Source organism: Apaloderma vittatum, unplaced genomic scaffold (genome assembly GCF_000703405.1).
Source record: "Apaloderma vittatum isolate BGI_N311 unplaced genomic scaffold, ASM70340v1 scaffold24281, whole genome shotgun sequence".
Classification (NCBI taxonomy): Eukaryota; Metazoa; Chordata; class Aves; order Trogoniformes; family Trogonidae; genus Apaloderma; species Apaloderma vittatum.
Genome location: NW_009697716.1, coordinates 33988 through 53741, shown reverse-complemented (window position 1 = coordinate 53741; position 19754 = coordinate 33988). Strand labels below are relative to the sequence as shown.

Sequence of the window (19754 nt, the reverse complement as noted above, 5' to 3'; positions counted from 1 at the left end):
ATGTATCTGTGAAGCCAGGCTACAGGATCCCTATATTAGAGGCAGCCTTACGCTTCAGACTGATTTATGCTGAGTAGCAGAGATGAGCCTAAACCAAGCTTGCAGTTCCTCTACCATCAGCTTGGCCTGCTGGGAGCAAAGGACACATTTCAGCCGTTTGAAAGAGGGTGCCAGAGACCTACAAACAGATATTACAGCTGACCTTACATGTCGGGCAGAGCTTTAGCTGCATTCATAACGACAAGCACTGGAGAAAATATTACAGGTTTGTGGTGGGCCAGACATGGTGGGGAGCTCTCATATCCCAGTGTCCAATGCTGCATAGAAGGGATAAAGGGAGGAGAAGGGACTGACCACAAAAATAACATTGGAACACCACTCACCACGCTAGGCACGCACTGATTAACCAAAAGGACCATTAGTCCTTCTGCTCTCAGGTAACAGCTGCTTCTTGATGATACTAGTTGCAGATTTCTATCAATAAAAGTTTCAGCCAGAACCTTTAAAGCCAAGGACTTGTGTCTGGAGGTTTTATTAAAATGCTATGCAAAATGTATGCAAAGCTTATACTATTATCTCAAACAGATCTCAAAAGTACCTTTACTTCCATAAAATGAATTGCTAAAGTGCAAAGGCTTCCCAAGCCATGGAAATAATGGCACCAGGCACTCCTCTAAATATTTATATAATGTGATTGCAGCCATTTTGCAAAATCCGTCATAAAGGTATAAAAACATTAAGAGCTGATCCTAACTCTTAAAAGGAATGTCTAACTATTATGAAAATTTCCCTTTTCAGTAAAACCCAGAGACCTTTTTCTTTGCTTTATTCCTACTATAAAAAATCATTTAAAGCCCATTTAACCAGGGTCACCCAGGTGCACGAAAGATCTTCAGGATCATGTTTGTTATATACATCTTTTCTTGACTGGCCTAACAGCTCTCAGAGGTAGGATTCCCTCTTAAGGTTTCTACAGCCCCTGAATCTTTTGGTTTATTCATACCAGAAGGTTTTCTCCCGCCTGCTTTCCTGTGTGCATCACTAGAATTTTTTTACTTTGCTCTGCCCGATGACACACCTACCCAGCCCAACTGTCGTACCACTGAGAAGCACCTGATTTAGGATCCCCCTCCGGCCAAAGCCAACATAATATTCACCCATCAAACAAGCAGCACCAACCATCCTAAACCTGAATCTAAACTCCCAAGACAGAATAATATGGACAAATAACGTGCATTAACTTTCAGGCTGTGAGAAGCTCCAGTGTAAGTAACTGGTTGTCACGGGTTGTGGACTGTCAGATTTCTAAACATTGGAGAAGAAACAAATGCCCAGTCCTAACTCCATTTCATTTCCCTGCACAAAACAACTTTGTTTCTGCTGCTCACCTGGGGATCTGAGAGTGACACAAGCTCTGTGACACAGGAAGAAGTCTGAACACTTTGCTCACCTCTCGGCTGCTTATTTACATCCAGAATATATTCAACCAGTCAGTCTCCAAAGAGCGACCTGCGTTACTTGACCTATGAAGGTGTCATCATGTTTTCATCAATGCACCAAATATTCAGTGTAAAATAAATTATCAGCAAGGAAACGGACATCCAGGAGGAGTAACAAGCAGCCTGTAACCAAACTCCTCACTTGCCTTCCAGGCTCACGAGTTAAGCAAATAACTCTTCTCCACCACATGTTGCATCTGCCAACAGTGAGCAAACAGAGCCCAGGCTCAGCCGGCCAGGCTCAGCTAACCGGGGCTTTACAGGAACCACCAACAGAGCCCCAGACAGGCATTTTGTTGCTAAGAGTCATTCTTTCTGCAATTCTCTGCCCTGATCTAATGCAAGCTGCAGAGAACTGCACAGAACTAGGTGAGCAGTGTGGTATCTGTGGTAAGCTGCAATTCAAATGAAGCGAGGGCTGCTCTGCTCCTTGGCAGCGCTACACGCTGAGGCACAGAGCTGTCCTTGCCCTCCTGTTCCCCGACTCTGCACCGTGCCGCCACAGCTGAGACCTCAGGCCAGAATCCTCCAAGGTCTCAGTGTTCAGAGATTTTTAAATGATTGCTTGGCTGCTTTGCTCAAGTGTTTGAAAATAATTCTTGAGAGATGATACCTGGTTGGTCACAGCCTTTGCGATGCTGTGAATTCACAAATATCTGAAATAGAGCAGAAGAAGGAAAATCTTACTGATCCCTTTGCCTTCACATGTTTGTTCCCTGCAAGCCAATTCTTGGTACTTGGTCTCAGCAGCATACAAGGATGAGGACCTTCAAGACTGTCTGCTGCAGTGGGACACCTTACAAGACACGAAATTACCAGGCTGGGTTTTTATGGGACAGAACTGCACCTTTGGGCTGTGAAAATGCAGTGCTGCTTCCTGAGATAGAATAGAATTTATTGTTTGTATTTAAGGACAATTCCTACACCTGCTTTACACCGGTAGATAATCTTTGAATGAATCCCCACTGTCCTCAGTGCTGGCTACATTTTCCTGCTGTTTTTCTATACTTCGTGCAGATACTCCATTAACTCTGATCTAAATCATATTGGTACAAAATAGTCTCCGCCAATTTACTGAAGAACTAAAATACTTCCCTATTATTTAACCATGGGTTGGGAGGTTACCTGCATATTTTCAATCCTTCATTGCACAGGAAGTTTAACATATGAGATAAACCCTTCATTTTAAAAATAATTTTTCTGTTGATGCTTCATATCATACATGTGTATGCACATCAACTACAACTACAAAAATTTCCAGGGGAAGAATTGGTCAACATAAAAGAATCTAGTGAAAACCTGAAAACCCTCCAAAGTACAGCCAATATTATGCATGGGCTGATTTCTTGGGTTGCTATAAGTGATTCCTAAAAGAAAAATACCTTTCATTCATACTGCAATAGCACTTGAAAAACATACACGCTTCCATGCAGAGATCCACCACAGAACAGGACATTTATTTCAGAGTACTTGCAGACTTGCTTTATGTTGTGTGAATTTTAAACAGTGAAGAGAACGGTGAGAAATGTAAGCAAGGTATTATTTATCTCACCTACCTCTGGAAAGTAGCTCTTAAAAAATAAATTTTATATGGTGTAAATTACTGCACAAACCTTAACATAGTAGAATCACATCCAGGCAATCTCTGGACTTGATTCTCTCTTTCTTACTTAATCTGAACTAGATGACAAGTAAATCCACTGTAGAACAATGAGTTACATCAGAAAAAGGCACAGGATGAGAACCAAGCTGTGTGAATCATTTGGGAATGTCGTGCCCTTCCGTAGCTTACCAAGAAGCTGCACAACCTGAAATACAGCGTCCAGTGCTCTTAAGCACAGTAAACCCTTTTATACTCCTGAGACAATAAATGGAATCATACAAAGCAAATAAGAAGCAATTTAGGCCCCTGTCAGGATTATGACCCCAAAATTAACCCATTAAAAAGCGTGCTGTGAAAACACTGTGTCATCAATAACATTTTATAAATGGAAAAGTTCAGAACCAGTTTCATCAGCAATGTGCCTGTCTCTCAGCTTTATCTTCCTAGATATCAACCTATATTTGAGAGGGGTTACATTCGTTCAAATACACACAGCTTAATGATCAACTCGTTGGTCTGCATGTTCTAAAATGGAGTATAAATAGATCAAATTCTTCAACCCAGAATAATCACACAGAAAAATGTGTTAGTAGGAAAAGTCTCTGCATCTTGAACAATCAAGGAGTTTCAGGAGCAGAAAACATGAAAATTATTCTAGTCTTTCTATTAATTGCCCCACTTGCTCTTCCAGCTAGAGCTGAGAAAGATCATTCCTCCTTTGATTCTGCTGTATCTCCTGAGACAAAATCAAGATTTGCCATGTTAGATGATGTGCGAATCTTAGCCAATGGACTCCTCCAGCTTGGGCATGGTCTTAAAGACTTTGTCCATAAGACAAAAGGGCAGATGAATGATATCTTTCAAAAACTTTACATTTTTGATAAGTCCTTTTACGAGCTCTCACTGCAAACCAGTGAAATCAAAGAAGAAGAAGAACAGCTCAGACAAACTACGGCCAGACTGCAAATCAACAATGAAGAGATAAAGAATCTCTCACAGGAGATGAATTCGAAGATTGAAGACCTCATACAAAACAAAAACCAGCTGCAGGAGCAAGTATGGGGACTGGAAGACAAAGTCACTAAACTGGCAATTATCCAGCCTTCAACGCAAGAGACAAATGAAATTTCGTCAATTAAAGTAAGTAGACTTGTTAAAGCCTCTGACACACAAAGCTAAAGTAAACTGTAACGCTATCATCGGTAGCTATGCAATAGGAGCTCGTGTTTTCCCTTCAGTACTACCGTGTGTTTTGAGAAATTACTCCAATAATCTTAAAAGAATCAGCGCCTTAACCTGACATATTGTTTTACTTTGCAGTCAAATTCTCCAGTGAAATGAGTGAGAAACTTTGGAAATCTAAGACTTCCATATCTTTTTTCAATATTTCTTCACAAATCAGGTTTACAGAATTCTCTAACGACAAAAAATCTTTGCAATCAGGGAAACCATGTGATTACCAAGCCCGTAGGTTTGTAATGTCATCACCTCACTGCAAATCGATGTACTAGGAACTGTCAGCTTGGTATAAAACCTTGCAAGTGTTAGTAGACTAAATGTTAACACGTGCAAGTATTTAGGTGAGTATAAAGTTTCCTATGGAAAAGTATTAGCTGAATTTTGCAGAAGCATAAAAAGGCTAAGGGACTTGTGTAAGAAAATACTGGATGCTGTGTCAAAGCAGAAAGATGAATCCACATCTCTCAAATGTCAAGCTAATACCCTAGAAGACGGGAATTGTTCCCTTTTTTGATGAGGGGCATACATCTAGTTTGAATGGAGGGCCAACTTGCCAGAATATGGGAGGGAAATAGCAACAACCAAAAAGGTCTACAAAGCTGCCAGTAGCGTCTCAAACGAGATGGGTGTTTGCTTCAAAGACAAAGAAATTCAGCCCTTGAGAAGCAAAGCAGGCAACTCGTTGGAAAAGAAGGCTGAATCGTTTGTGCCTCTCAAAACTGGGCCCATGACAAGAGTTACAGAGGCAGTGCTACTGTGAGGGTTTTCTGATGCTTCTAACCACAGCTCTCCTCCCTCCCTTCCTGTCCTCAGGCTTTCGTGGAGCAGCAGGACAACGACATCAAGCAGCTTCTCAAAATTGTAGAGGCCCAACACGTGCAACTTGACAGACAGCACAATCAAATAGTGGAGCTGGAGGACAAGGTACAGGAATAATCCCTATTTCTCTTTTCAGGATTTGCCGTCTCTCATAACGCTGAAGGAGTCAATGGCCCAACTTTTCAGTTGGTCGACCACCCCTCTTGTTCAGTTTAGGGGTGCAGAGGAGGGTATAAGCAATTTTGACCCCAAAGAGGTACTTTCTGGGGTGAGAGACCACTGTGCTGCCAGGCAGGATCTATGGCCAGGGCACACAATGACCAAGAGCAGAGCTTTGAAATACTGTTTATCAACACCAGGTTGCTGTATTTTCTTTTTTATTATTACTTTTTTTCTCATTATCCATCATATCATTGTTCCTTCTACCTCTTTCTCCTTCTCCAATATTCACTCCAATAGGGAACCATGTTCTGCAGTTCAACATGTGTCACCGTAACGCTGGGTATAACTCACACGTTCATATTTAATTTATCCCTAAGAGGAGGTCATAAAAGGAAAATGCATTTCAGCCTAAGGAACTGTGGGTTCTGTGCGCTTCACATGTTGGTATGATTTGTCTAAGTGATGTCACCTGAGGAAATCAGTTAAATCTGTTTGCCCATTAAGGTGCACCTCAGGAGAATGGGTCATTGACTCACCTCATGAATCCTACCTTGTTTGAGCCGTGGCACAGCTGACATTCATGCAACTGAAATCCACCAGTGTGGTTCTAAAGTTATTTTTCTGTTGTATATTGGATATTCTAAAGGATTACACTCACAAGAAAAATTACTCTCTGCATGACACCGTTCGGCTTGATACATGAATCTTGTCATTTCAGAGCCTTGGGAAATTAACAGTCTGTAATTACCACTCTTGCAGCTAAACCACATAGAGCTTCAGGAACTCACAGAGGACTCCTTCATGGGGGAGCAAACAGAACCAGAGGCCGTCTCCTTTCCTGTGCACAACGCCACAGCCGTAACGTACAGATCTGAGGGTGAGACCTCATCTCTCAGCCGTAACCCCACAATACATCGCATTTGCTGTATTCTCTGTGAAAGTTTGGCATTAGTTTTTAACAGCCAAAGACTAAAAGCAAAAGGCTCTTATATATAGTGCTGTGGGAAGGAGACAGATTTCTTGCTTTGGAAAAAATGCCATCACCTACTTAGCCCCACCAGACGTGTATTTGCCTTTGGGATGACATACAGGAACAAGGTCCAGTAATGCAGTAACCCTGTCCTCAATCTTCACCCTTCATTCACCTCTTGTAAACACCTGCTGTGACCAACCTTTTACTGACACTTCTGGCGTTGCCGATGCCTGTCCTGGAAAGTATGAACAGAGAACTAATTTACTTTGCACAGGCTAATTACAAGATTTGGAAGAGCTTTCTTTAAAGTTGAAAGGCATTTTATATCTGCAGCAAGGAGAATGGCATTTGCTGGGAACTTTAGAAGGAGTAGGAAAGTCTGTTTGCCAAAGTCTAGTCTTAGGCCTCACAAACTTCCCAAAATTATCTGAATTGAAACCGTGCCTAACTTAAAAAATACAGGTGGGCCAACTTACACACACCACGGCAGCTGTATGACCGAGCCCAAAGCACTTCACCCATTTCCTGACATCTATTGTAAAATAAAATTGCTAAAGAGATTGTTCTAGGTTTTTTGTTTGGCTCCATCCCATATGGAAATTCAACTTTCGGAGCTGAATTAAAACTTATCACATCCCACATAGGATTTTTAATTGTCTGCTGTTTGCTTGCTAGGTGCCGCTCCTGACTGCACTGCTCTTTACAACAGCGGCATGCAGGCCAGTGGGGTTTACTCTATTAGGCCCAACGGCTCAGAAGCTTTCGATGTCTACTGCGAAATGAAATTCGGTAAGACAGCTGCGCTAGCAACAGCCTAATATTGACATAAGTAGTTTCTTAAAAGCCAAAAAATTGTGTCTCATTCCAAAGTGTACAAAAACATATCATGTTTTATGTAACCTCTTGACTTCTCTTTCTGGCCTGTCAGTGCTCTGAACTTGGGTACTCCAGATCCTGAAGTCTATTTAGCACTGCTTTCATTCTTTGCTCACCTCCTGTTTATTACTGAGGAAAGGACTTTCAACCATAGGACATAAATTAACTATACTATAAACATCATGCCCCCTTAGCTATAGATAATGAAAATGGAAATTATAAATGTCATTATACTGCAATCATGGATACCTTTTCCAAAGAAAAGCAAACAATAAATACCTTATTAAAATTTTGTTTCATTAACAAGAGTTATTGCTTGAGACTTAGATATAATAACTAACCCAAAGAGGTGAGTCCTGGAGACAGGATTCCTGCACCAGGCTTCGGCGAGGCAGTAGCTATGTATCACTTAGATTTGCCATGGACCAGAAGGCACAGCACCCACCCAAGCTGTATCTTGGTAAGATACCCACTGGTAGACCCTTTGGGTCTACCCAGAGATCAGACATCACTTGGCCAGTTTGAATTTCTTCCACGAAGATTTAAGTTAACTCATTCTACCTCAAAATTGGAGCACCCAAGAGCACACTCACGGACAGTTAATAAAGCCAAGGCCAAGATGAGCTGAGCACTGAGCAGCCGAGAGGCTGGATAGCTCAGTACGAGTGCATTCAGGTCTGTTGCAAAATGAAGAGGAAGTGGGATTCCAATGCAAATCCATTTTCTTCTTCACTGCAGTAGAGAGTTTGCTTGCATAAGGGCAGCCCCAGCAGGGCAGTCTGTGGGTCAGCAGCAGATCGTCTCAGTTACTTTCCATTTTCTCTCTAGTGCTTTAAACACTGAAGCCAGGCTTGTGACTTATTTTCCCTTTGCATTCACAGGCACTTCCTGGACTGTCATCCAGAACAGAGTGGATGGATCACTAGATTTCAACCAAACCTGGGATGCCTATACAAATGGTTTTGGTGACCTCAGTGGTAAAAATGTCTTTTTTCTTTCTTTTTCTTTTTTTTTTCCCCACTTTGTTGATTTGAGAAGCTGACTCTTCTTACTGAAAGGTGTTCACATAAGAGCAGGCAAAACCTGCAATGAAATCTGAACAGCTTACCTAATGGTAACACCAGAAAGTGCTCACCAGGAAATGTCACTTACAAAAATTCTCAAAGACACACCTTCAAATGTGTCTTTAGAAACTTTTGCTGAATCCAGGCCAGAGTGCTTGAAAGGCTACTTCAATTACCAAGATTTTACCACCTACAAAAGCAGCTTCCAAAGCCCTTAAAATATACATAAACGCAAAACCTCACCAAGTCGCTGTTACCACTCCCTCTCAAACTTTCTGCAATTCTCATTTCTATGAAACCTGCCACGCCAATTTTTCCAGATCAGGAGAGCCCCGGGCTATGCACATCCCCCTGCACAAACGCCTCGGGCTGTGCACATCCCCCTGCACAAACGCCTCTGGCTCCTCATCCTGCAGTGGCCAATCCCCTCCATTGCTGGATAGGGTGAGGAAACACCCACGTTCCCCTGTTAATCATCAACTCCTAAGAATCTGCAGCACCAGGCGCTGCCCAACAGCCAGCAGAATATTTCCCTATTTTTGTCGTACAATGCACAGAAAATATTTTGGCTTTTCAAGCACAGCACAGACCAAAACATCGCTGGTGTGGGTGGCAATATTGGACTTACTTCCACCTCTGTTACATTAAAGAGCTGCTATATCTCAACTTTTCCCGTATTTTGGGACAGCAGCTCACAATGGAGATAGACTTTTACCCGCACAGTTTGTCTGATCATACTGAATGCTACAGTGGCTTCTTGACCGGTTTCCAATTCCCATATATACTACACCAACACAAAGCCACATCTTTTCAGCGTCAGAAGGATTTTGCAGGGGATCACATCCCCCTCAGCTGTGTCCTACTCAGCGCCGCCTCTTCTAAGGTGATAAAAGATAACGGCTACTGCTCCTTACCTGTAAATCGTGGGAGTATTGTACTGAACTTGCTTTAAATGCCACCTACATGTGTGGCACCCACATTCAGCTACACAATTTCTACACGTGGCAATTACCTATTGTGCACCCATACCTGCAGCACTGATAATCAGCTACTTAATGAACATAATTTATGAAACTAATTATCAAGAAATCTAGCAAAAGAAAAACGCTCAAGTTAAAATTCACTTTGCACACAAGGGATTCGAAACATCAGTTCGGGTCTGCAGCTCTTCCCTTAAAAAATACAACAATTGCAATTAGGTTTTATGTATGTCATTTGCTTCATTCGTCACATGGTTCCAATTACGCGTGTTTTAAATGTCTTGAGCTCCCCCTCAGAGTTTCACAAGAGGTGGGAAAGTTAAGAGAGAAGCTCCCGTTCATTTTTACCTCTTGCTTTTATTGATCACTGGTGTGCAATTAAGAAGAGGTAAACAAAAAGAATGTAGCAGGAGACCTCTGAAAAGATCAACAGTCCCCAAGACTCATATTATTGATTTAATTAAAGCGATGAATAAATCCTTTTAAATACTACATTTTCACACATACTGTGCACAGGCTATCTGTAGAAACAAATTCAGCAGCAGTGTGGGTGACATGGGGGGGTTTCAGGGAAAGCTTATCCCGTAACCCCTTCCCCACTAACTTCTGTCTCCTAATCCTCACCTGTAAAGCCTTTGATTCTGACATCGCGCAACTTATTTGAACACATATTTTTGAATACCGGTCTTTTAGAGGAGAACAAGCTGTCCAAGGTGTGGGTTAGAGATATGAAAAACACAGTCAGTGTGTTCAGGCTCAGTTCCATACTAACAGCACCTATTTCCTATGACTTTGCAGAGGAATTCTGGTTAGGCCTGAACAAGACCTATTCCATTACCAAACAAGGAGACTACATGTTGCGGATCGAGCTGCAGGACTGGAAAGATAATAAACGTCACATCCAGTACGCGTTCAGCATGGGAGGCCCTGAAACCGACTACGCTCTCCAGCTTTCGCGGATCTCTGGGAGCATCCCCAACGCCCTGCCAGAGCAGACAGAACTGCGCTTCTCAACCGCCGACCACGACGTCAACACAATAAATTACTTCAACTGTCCAGAAAACTACCTAGGTATGCTGGGTATAGTAACATGGGAGTTTCTTTTTTACACGAAGGATGGTAGCATGCTTTTTGGGTAGTTAGTAATAGAAGGCTGGCTTCAGAAAAGAGAGGGTAGTAGCATCTTTCCTCCTTCAGGAAAGGGCGGGAGATGTTTTTCATTGGCAGGTAGCAGGGTCCTACAACAAGGCATGGCAGGTAAAACTAAAGCATAGTGAGGCTGTGCAAACGACCAGCGTCAGAAACAGAGCTAGCAGCACAGGTTGAAATAAAACCCCAGGATGAGATTCTGAGCTACGAAGTAAAGGGCAGTTATTCCTCCCATGCCTGGTCTGCGGTGGCAGTCCTAGGTGAGACTGTTTAACCCCTCCTTGCAAATAAACAGAAGACAAATGGACTCTTAACTCCGCTTTGACTACAAATCCCAAGTGAAGACTGCTGGTGAGTTTGCATTCAAAGGGAGATTTTACCTGCTTGTCAAGCAGATATGCTACAGTCGCTCTCAGAAGAGCATGAGAGACGCAAGGCTGAAGATGTTTCTCGTTAATTCAGCTAAAGGATTCCTAATTCTTTGATTTCACGAAGCTTTTATGTTTTGCCACTTTATAGCAAAAAGCCAACCACTGGAAAAGCAATTAATGATTAAACCACAGGATACAGAATTGCCCTCCAGACAACTATTTCATGCAACAAATGTTTTGTACGGCATTCTAGGCTTGAAAATTGTTAATGTCTGAAAACGCTGAGAGCGTTACTCAGCACTGGTGACCGTAAAGCAGAGAGCCACTGACTTCCAAGTAGCTAAACTTTCATTTTTAGTACAGGGTCACTGCCCATCTCTTGCAAGCAGAACTAGGCTTATAATTCAAGCTCGTGGTTAAGGACACCAGCCAAAGAAAAACAGGATTTGTTTACTAAAGGCTCCTCAGTCTTCTGTAGATCCAGAGGTTTAATTATTTGTACCCAAGAAATACATCAGCAAATCAAAGTGTCAGTTGTAGAGGGTCACGGGAAACATTAGAGTGTGGAGCTAACATCCTAAGTGTCCCAATTCAGTGCCAGCATTTCTGTGACCAGTTTTCTACGCACCACTGCTTTTATGGGAAGCAGACAACAGGGAGCACATCTCTGTACCAGCTTCCAACGTGTAAGTGCAAGTGTACAAGCACCACTTCATTTCGGTATACTGGGAAACTGCCCCTTTTGCTGGAACTGGTCCAGAGATTTATGTTGTAAATGGAAGCTGTCTACTCCTGAAACTGAACACCGTATGTTAGGGTACAACTGGCAGTAACTGACGTTGTAATATTTTCCCTCAGGAGGCTGGTGGCACAGTGAATGCGAGGAAACCAACCTTAACGGAAAATACGTTGCACCAAGGTCAAGAGGAAGGCTAGACAGGACAAAAGGCTTATACTGGAAGCCTAAGAGAGGAAGATACTACTTGCTCAAGTCAACCAAAATAATGATACACCCAACAGACTTAAAAAGCTTTGACTGAACACTCAACCGGACGCATTTTAACTGAGGCCACATACATGTAATATTTAATAACAGATGCACATCTAAATCCATACACAGTATGGTCTGTCTTCCAATACATAAACCTGGGGCATCTGCGATGGCCTTACAGCATGTTTGGTGAGCAGTTGCATTCCCTCTAGCCTCACTGCCAGCGTGCTCTAACCTTCACAGAGCTTTTGTCTCCCCAGGATGGAACTGTGATACCTAGGAATCAACTGCCTATCCACGTGTTAGGTAACAGTGCCTGGGGAAATGGGTTTTCAGCCCGTTGCATTCATTTCTGGGTTGCACAGTAGGGAACGCAAAAAGCATTTCAGTAAACAGAGGGCTGCCAAAATGCTACGGAAGACATCTGGCATTAATGTATACGGAAAAAAACCGAATTTTGTTTTGTAAAGTCACTGATTTGGTTCATGTTATTGTTGCGGAATGTCTTTATGAGTGAATGAAAGATGGGCAAGTCCCTATTTTAGAGTTCTGTGTGCTTCCAGCCTGTAGCTCAGGCCAAACTTTGCTGGAGCGCCGTACTCACGCAGCTATACCTGTGTACACACACACCAAGAAATCCAGACCACTGGCTCAATCTTTTAGATACCACACTTTGTAGAATAGCTTAGCAACGCTTCCTTACTGAAAGTTAAGAGCCAAACTTCCAAGCTTACTGAAATGAATGAGATTTCTTCTCATTTGAAATGGAATCAGAGCCATCCCTTTGCGACTTTTCAGTGCACCTACCTAAGGAACCAAACGGAAGACCAAGGGAGCACCCAATGAAATCACTTTCAAGTAGGGAACAGCTGCCTGTGGGGCGACTCCAGTGGAATCAGTGGAATGAAACTAACAAACCCCGCAGGCATGACCTGCGCGACTGTGTCACTTCTGCTCCTGAGAACACATTCACCTCTGTTTAACTTCAGCTGCAGAACCATTAAGGCAGAAGGACTATGGACATGCTTGTGGCTGGCCAGCCATGGAAGCACTGACTGACAAAACCCCCAGTTCTGCAGTTTTATTGAGTCATATTGACTTGTGTATGTTACCTAACCCTTGTACAGTACAGGGGTTTTTTTATCTCAACATCTGCATCTATGCCGAAGATGGTTTTAAAGTGTAATTTATCAGAGTGAAACAACTGTGAACAGAATGTGCTAATTACAGAAAAACTGCAAAAATACTTCTCCTGGCTTTATGACAAAGAGACCGCACAGTGCTGCTTATTTGTCCTGGTGTACCACAATGTTTAATTACCTGTTCAACCTATAAAAATAAATAAATAACCCCAAAATTTAATAATTAGATAAATAAAACTTTTGAAAAGACATGACACTGAACTTGACTAAACTCTTTATTGTAAGCTTTGGTTTCTAAAACCTTGGTTTGTATATATCTAACTTTCACAAGAAGTAATGGATTGAGTGAGTAAACTGGTGAAATTACACAGCTGAAGAACAGAATTTCACTCAGACCTGCAATGTCTTCAAAGATATTGTGAAAAGGCTTTAAGTGACTAGTGGTACATAATAAAAAGAAATTTGTTGCCTGCCTAGGCTTAGTTATAGAAAGGTTATTGTTTTCCAAGATACTTTCAGAAAAATTTCTTATCTTCCACAGCTTCAAAAGACTTTTTCCAAGCATTGTAAACAAAGAAATTGCTTTTAAATCAAAATGGAAATAGGAACAAAGGGCTTACACATTTTCTTCATTTTTATCTGTCCCTTTAAAGAAAAAAAGTAAGTCACTGAAAGTGTCACAAAGTAATAAAACAGTAAGAGAATGATGACTTTAGCAGACAGACAAACAACAAAAACTACATAAAATTGAAAAGAATTCAACTAAATTTCACTGAGAATTTTGGGAAATGGAGAAACCTCTCATGTTCTTGTTCACAGCCAAGTTTCATGCAAATATGTTCGTCCCTTCACAACCATGTATTTTCTGCTGTGTCAGCCTGGACCCTTGTTGTGCCTCTGGCACAGCACATCTATCGCTGCAGCAAGTTTTGCAACAAACCAGGTGATAAGGTAGGAATTTCTAGACTTGTGAGTTCAGGCCCTGAAATGTGAAACGCGTTTCAAAGCTCTAACCTGTATGTGGTATTCGGGACGTAGACATCCCTGGCAGGAAACTCCAGGATTTCTCTTGTAGGTCTAACTCTGCTGTCTGGGTAAAGTTTGACTTGCAGCAACTCCGGAGTTAGACAGTAATGGGGATTCTCTGGAGCCGGAGAAATGTCTATCTTCAACTGGGCTGTAAGAAGCAAATTATTTTATTACAATAAATATAAGTTAATTTAAATCAAAAAGCATATTCATGCTTTGTTCCTTCAGGACAATATCCTATATACTAATTTCACAAATAAACAAATGACAAATTGCAGCCAATGTGGATTTGTTAAAAACAAATAACAATGAATCAAACCAGTATCCAGCGCAATTGAGGTACCAGATGATATGAGCCAACTGAAAAGATGTATCTTAACAAGTCCCAAATGCTGTTCTCGCAGGCAAGTTGGTGAAATACAGTCTAGAAAACGCTACTGCAAGGCCCAACTGTTGTTAAAAACACTAGTCGAAGTCTCATGAAGAATCTTGCCTATCAAACTGGAAGGATACATCAGAAATTGCCGAGAGCTAATCTGCACCAAGATTATTGAATATTTTCCTTAGCAAGTCAGCTGACAGTACTGACAGTACACCTGATGTTGGAGGGCACTGAGGCTGGAATGATGGGAAATATTTGGAAAGCAGGAGAGTTGGAAGAACGGCATCAAACGACTGAGGTGAAACATAAGAAAGAGCAAAGGACTTGCATTAAGAAGGAGAAGCCAAACATATCAACATTAAAAAAAAAATAATTGTCATGGATCACCGCTGTAGAAAAGTGACAGCAGTGACAATAAGCCAATGGCCACAAGAAATCTACAACTATTCTAAGATATGTTAGTGCAATGTCATATGTGAGCCACCGGAGACAAATCCATCTCCTTTTCTCGGTGTGATGAGGAAGAGCAGCAGCGTGGCCAGTTTAGAGCACCGTGCTTGAAGAAAAGCCTGGACAGATTAATGAAGCTCCAGCAGAGTAACAGCCAATTTTCAAATCACAACCTTCGAGGTAGGGTTGAAAAAAACCTGAGATTGGTTGGGCTACAACACAGAGGTGAATAAGAGTGAACTAATAACAGAATTCAAGTACTTGAAAGGCTGTGATAACCGCCCTGAGGGCAGGACAGACCATAATCAGATTAATTTGCAGGAAGGCAATTTTGCAAAGTTTTCTTAATACCTAACCTCACTACAAGGACAGCTGAGTGCTGGCAAAGATGATCTAAGGAAGCAGAAGGATTGCTGTCACTGGAGAATTTTAAGAACAGGTTAAGTAAATATTGGCCGGCATAGCACAGGTCAGGGACTACTGATGTTTCACTGCAGGTGTGCCAGCCTTTTTATTTCCCTTTCTCAAACAGAGGTGGAGTTTGTCTCTATTAACCAAGTGGGAGCCAGGAGAAAGATCTCCTCTCAGTGAGAGAGTGGCATTCTCAGCCCCTCCTGGGTTTAAAGCTCTGGGGTTTACATCCTCTGCTCACAGATACTACTCCCAGCATGACAGGAGCTGTGTGTGCACATATTACCAATGAAAAATCTGCCAAAACGCCATCTTTAGTGCTCCTGGTTTACCAGGGATTGCTGTTGATGACTTCTTGGGGTTTTTTTCATCTGCTCACTTAGAACTGGGTGGCAACTGGGAAGGACTAGTCAAATATCTTAACACACGTGAGCCAAAAAGATCTCGTTCGATACCTGTGATAGGTCTCAATCTCCGTAACACTGACGACGGCCGTCTCATATCAGCAAGGAACTTGTACAAATCTTCATCACTCAGGCGATCGCCCTCCTGTTGGATGTTGGGAAGAAAATGGTTATCTACACAACCCTTCAGGATCACAAGAGAAGGAACAAACCCCCTAACATGACAGTTTCTTTCTTCTGATATCCAAATGTACCTTCCCAGGCCAAAGTGTTAACATTAACGTGCTAAATTACAGTTCATTTCTCCATCCTTTCCCTTCCTTTCCCCCTTATTAATCATCATGACGGCTGCAGGAACTCCTCATTGAAAACCTTTTCTCTCTTCATCAATATTATCTTTTTCAAAACTGAAAATGTCTGTTAAAAGGTTTCCCCAAAACACCCAATTTTTTAGCAAGTATAATAGTTAGAAAAAGTATCCGTCTTCCAGGTGGTGATCCTCATTCCTTCTCCTCTGCCTTTTCTCTGGTATGAATCCAGAAGAGCCGCACTTTTCAGGAGAAGTGTTAAGAAACAGTGGGAAGTGGAAGGAGTCTGTTATCAGTTTTCCTTTTGCCACACTCTAGTAGCTCATAATTTTGTTAATTTTGGAAACTTCACAGAAAATGTCACTCTGCCACCCTCTAACTATCCAAAAGCAGAAGGTACCTGATAATAAAGGCAATAAATCACAATACGAAAAAAGAAACAAATGGAAGGAGGAAAAATGCCGGGTAGTATTCAATTAATTGCAGTCAACAGGAGAAAAGGAAGGGAAGACAAAAAATAAAAGACACAGAAGAATCAGAAATCTTAAATCAACTGTAGCCAATTTTTAAAGGAGAAATTAATAAAACAAGCAGTTTCAAAGCTGTCAGGTGAAAACAACCCAGACAAAGTAAATAAATGCATGCTTTTGTAAATCACAACTAACTTAGAGACGAGGTTTGAACTGGTGTATATGACTAAGAGAGCTGTATGGCTGCATGAGCAACGCTGCAACGCTTTTTTTTTTTTCTTACTTTCCACATTTTGGGGTGAATATGTTACACATTGGATTTTATTAACTCCTCGTGCAAAAGGAATTTCCCATGCTGCTCTGTGTCACCGAGATCCCAGAGATCCCACTCACCAAGCCCAGTTTTGGCCATACTGAGTTTCATAAAAGCACAAAGCACCAGAGACAGGAGTCACCCTCCACTATATGGTCTGTACCAGTATAACTTGATGTCCTTGATGACTTTTCTCCTTATTTACATTACTATATTTAAAAGTAGACTTTGGATGGCTACCTACAGTGAGAATGGCATGTAACGAAAATAGTCAGAGCTTAAACACCTTTTAATATATAGAATCTTAACCTCTGTATTCCCACTGATCGAGAAATCAGCCCACAACTTATCGAGTTGTACACTATTAACTCTCTTTTCATACACAAAGGTGACATTGAAATAATTTTCCTCAGTCAGACGTGGCATTAAGCAAATCTCGGCAAAAATTAATGAATTGAAACCATCTTCTAAGCTTAAGTAAAAATTTTTATTCTATTTGATCATGCTCTTCTCAGGGAAATCCCAAGGTCTGGCTAAGAAAAGCTGCCACTCAGCAAAGCAGGATCAAAAGGGAAATGCTTTGTCTTCTCAGGCAGCCCTGGATGTGTCCAGGGAACTGGTGCCGATCTCAAATCCCATCTCTGTTCCGAGATTGTCTATCATCCAGTGAAACCAAAGGAGTCAACTGGCCATCACATAAAGGCTTTGCAACTCCTAGACTAGGAGGAATACCATAGCACATACAAAACCAAATAAGTTATCCTTGGGTTTTGTGAATCTGCTTCTCTGAGTAATTTTCCATGTATGTCTACCAAAAGGCCAGGATTTTTCCAGTGAATAGTAGAAAAAACCAAACTGGTGTTCTTCTGGGGAGACCCAGCTCTATTAGCTGGAACGGTTAGGTGACTATGCCATAATGATGCTTTATCACTCAAGTCAAAACTAGCTAATGATTTCAAATTCCATCATTCCATCCGTTATTCACAGTTAACTTTTTGAAAGAATTCACCACTGGCTGCAGACCTACTGCGGGCAGAATTAAGCACATGATGTAATTAAACCACTGCATGCTCTTCAAAGACATCCTGTGATGGGGGAGCAGATGTTACATGCATTGAAAGCATTGCAAATTAATCATTCAGGTCTAAACTGCCTTCACATGATCAAATCACTCTGTCCAAGGAGCAAATCCTTAACCAGACAGCTTCACGCAGTACCTGTTTAAAGAAGTTTGTCACTGTCAGAGTAGCTGGTCTAAAGCTGGTCAAATTGCAAGCCTCATCCCCGCTTGTGGTTCTCTCTAACGAACGCCTCCCGACGATACTGGAATTCCGTCTCTCCGACCACGACCCTTTACGTTCTTCAAAAAAAAAAAAAAAAAAAAGGGGGGGGGGGTGGGGAGAAATTAAAAAAAAAAAGGAAAAAAAGAAAAGAAAAGAAGAAAAACAATAGTCCAAGAGTCTACTTCTGTTCCAACCAGGATTTTCTACACAGGCAGATAGGTGCTGCATTTGGAAATTGTGCAATAAGCGTGATAGAAGAGGTGGTTATGCTAAGACAATCACACTCCTGAGGCATCAGGAGGCTATGAAGCACAGCTGACTACTCCTGCTCCTCTCACAGCAACCTCACCCCAGTGCCTTACTGCTATTATAAAAGTCTTTATCGTGTGGAGATTTATGTATTCCTCTTGCTCTGAAAGATGATGAAGTTGGCAGTTTTGGGGATGCTGAAGAGCAGTTTCAGATGAGCTATGTGGTTCACAAAGATTAATCCACTCCTTTGGAAAATGTTCATCAGCCTGTAACGCACTCGCAGTCTTAGAAGTTTGGTTTTAAATAATATAACAGATGGTTTGCTTGTAAAATCCTTGAAAGATAAATCTATTTGTTATCATGGACTTTCCTGTTTTATTTCAACCATGACCCAAGACTATCAGAAGGCCTAGGGCAGGGGGAAGCAAGCGATAAAAGGAGCTATGGCAGCTACAGGGTATGAATCAAGATTTTGGGAAGCTTTAGGTTTGTCCACATTCCCCCACGCAGATGCCAGCTACTGTACCTCCTGTGCCAACTTCTACGTCTGTGGAATCTCTTTCCAAACTTCCAGCGCTGCTCACAATGTTCATTAAATGAATGGCTGTCCAGGCAAAAGGCATTCGATACTTGCCCAGCCTTTGGCAAAACTGTTCTGCCTGGCATTTCAGTTTTTCCAGCTTTTCCTTATTCTGCAAAGAAAACGTTCAACCCAAGAGGTTAAAAGGAGAGGAACAGGGACAACGGTTCAGTTATCAAAATCAGGAACAAAGGTGTCTTTTCTCATTTGCAGTGATTTTGTGCTTCAATAGCACCTTCTAGAGGAGGATCACCACATGCTATACGAACAGACTTCTGCTTCACAAACTACCATGGGGCCAGCAGTAGCAGACATGGGACAGCCTGGTAGAGCAGCTGGCCTCATGCTTCTGCACCTCCTGAAGAGCTCATGAAATCTCAGTGAGCTCCTCTGCCTGCTGCCCTTTCAAGAAAAGCTGAATTTTACTCTATGCAGTCTGAAATGGCCTTTCGTAACGTGACTTTACGCAGCAGGTGCACCACAACATCTGGAGCTGCACGGGAAATGGAAAACATTCCTCAAATCAGCAGCATCATACTCATTTTGTTGAGGGGAAAAAAAGGAATAAGAGGGGACTTTTCCATAATTCTGTATGTTAATGAACGGGATTTTTGCTTCTGAAATGTTGATACCTACAAGCTTTTAAGAAGTCCCCAGACAGGGGACTCTCAACAGAGAGAGCTTTGTTGCTCACATTCTTCTAATTCAAGACATGATTATGCACCTTGCTAGGAAGGAGGTCTCCAGAAATCACCTTTTCACCTCCATTCCCAAGCATCCTGCAAATGCAATTCCACAATTTCACTTAGGCACAGATCAACTTATCGATCGCTGGAAGCACAGCTTTTCACTTCCGTTAGCTACATACCCAAAGTGAAAAATATCCACTTCTCATATTGTGGCGCTGTTGGTATAAAATCAGAGCTAGACAAAAAAAAACACTCAAAAAACTTCTCCAGCTAAAAATATATTAGAACTTTAGGAAGGCAAAACTTTCTCAGAGT

At 41.8% G+C, this 19754-nt stretch overlaps 2 protein-coding genes across 2 annotated transcripts in view; one reads left to right on the top strand and one right to left on the bottom strand.

The window, feature by feature from the left end:
* The window catches only part of DOCK7 (dedicator of cytokinesis 7), a gene marked incomplete at its 3' end in the record, with an annotated part of 88826 nt that overhangs the window by 41509 nt on the left and 27563 nt on the right, over positions 1–19754 (bottom strand). Inside the window, exons 11-14 of the mRNA XM_009877753.1 lie at positions 18697–18862; positions 17853–17995; positions 15596–15689; positions 13883–14045 (exon numbers count right to left, since the gene is read on the bottom strand). Of these exons, the coding sequence (XP_009876055.1) occupies positions 13883–14045; positions 15596–15689; positions 17853–17995; positions 18697–18862 (566 nt within the window). The remainder of the gene's footprint in view (positions 1–13882; positions 14046–15595; positions 15690–17852; positions 17996–18696; positions 18863–19754) is intronic.
* ANGPTL3 (angiopoietin-like 3) lies at positions 3745–11800 on the top strand. Its single transcript, XM_009877752.1, has 7 exons — positions 3745–4242; positions 5155–5265; positions 6082–6199; positions 6971–7084; positions 8053–8148; positions 10014–10286; positions 11594–11800. Exons 1-7 carry the CDS (start codon positions 3745–3747, stop codon positions 11773–11775), a joined length of 1392 nt encoding a protein of 463 aa, XP_009876054.1. The 3' UTR covers positions 11776–11800.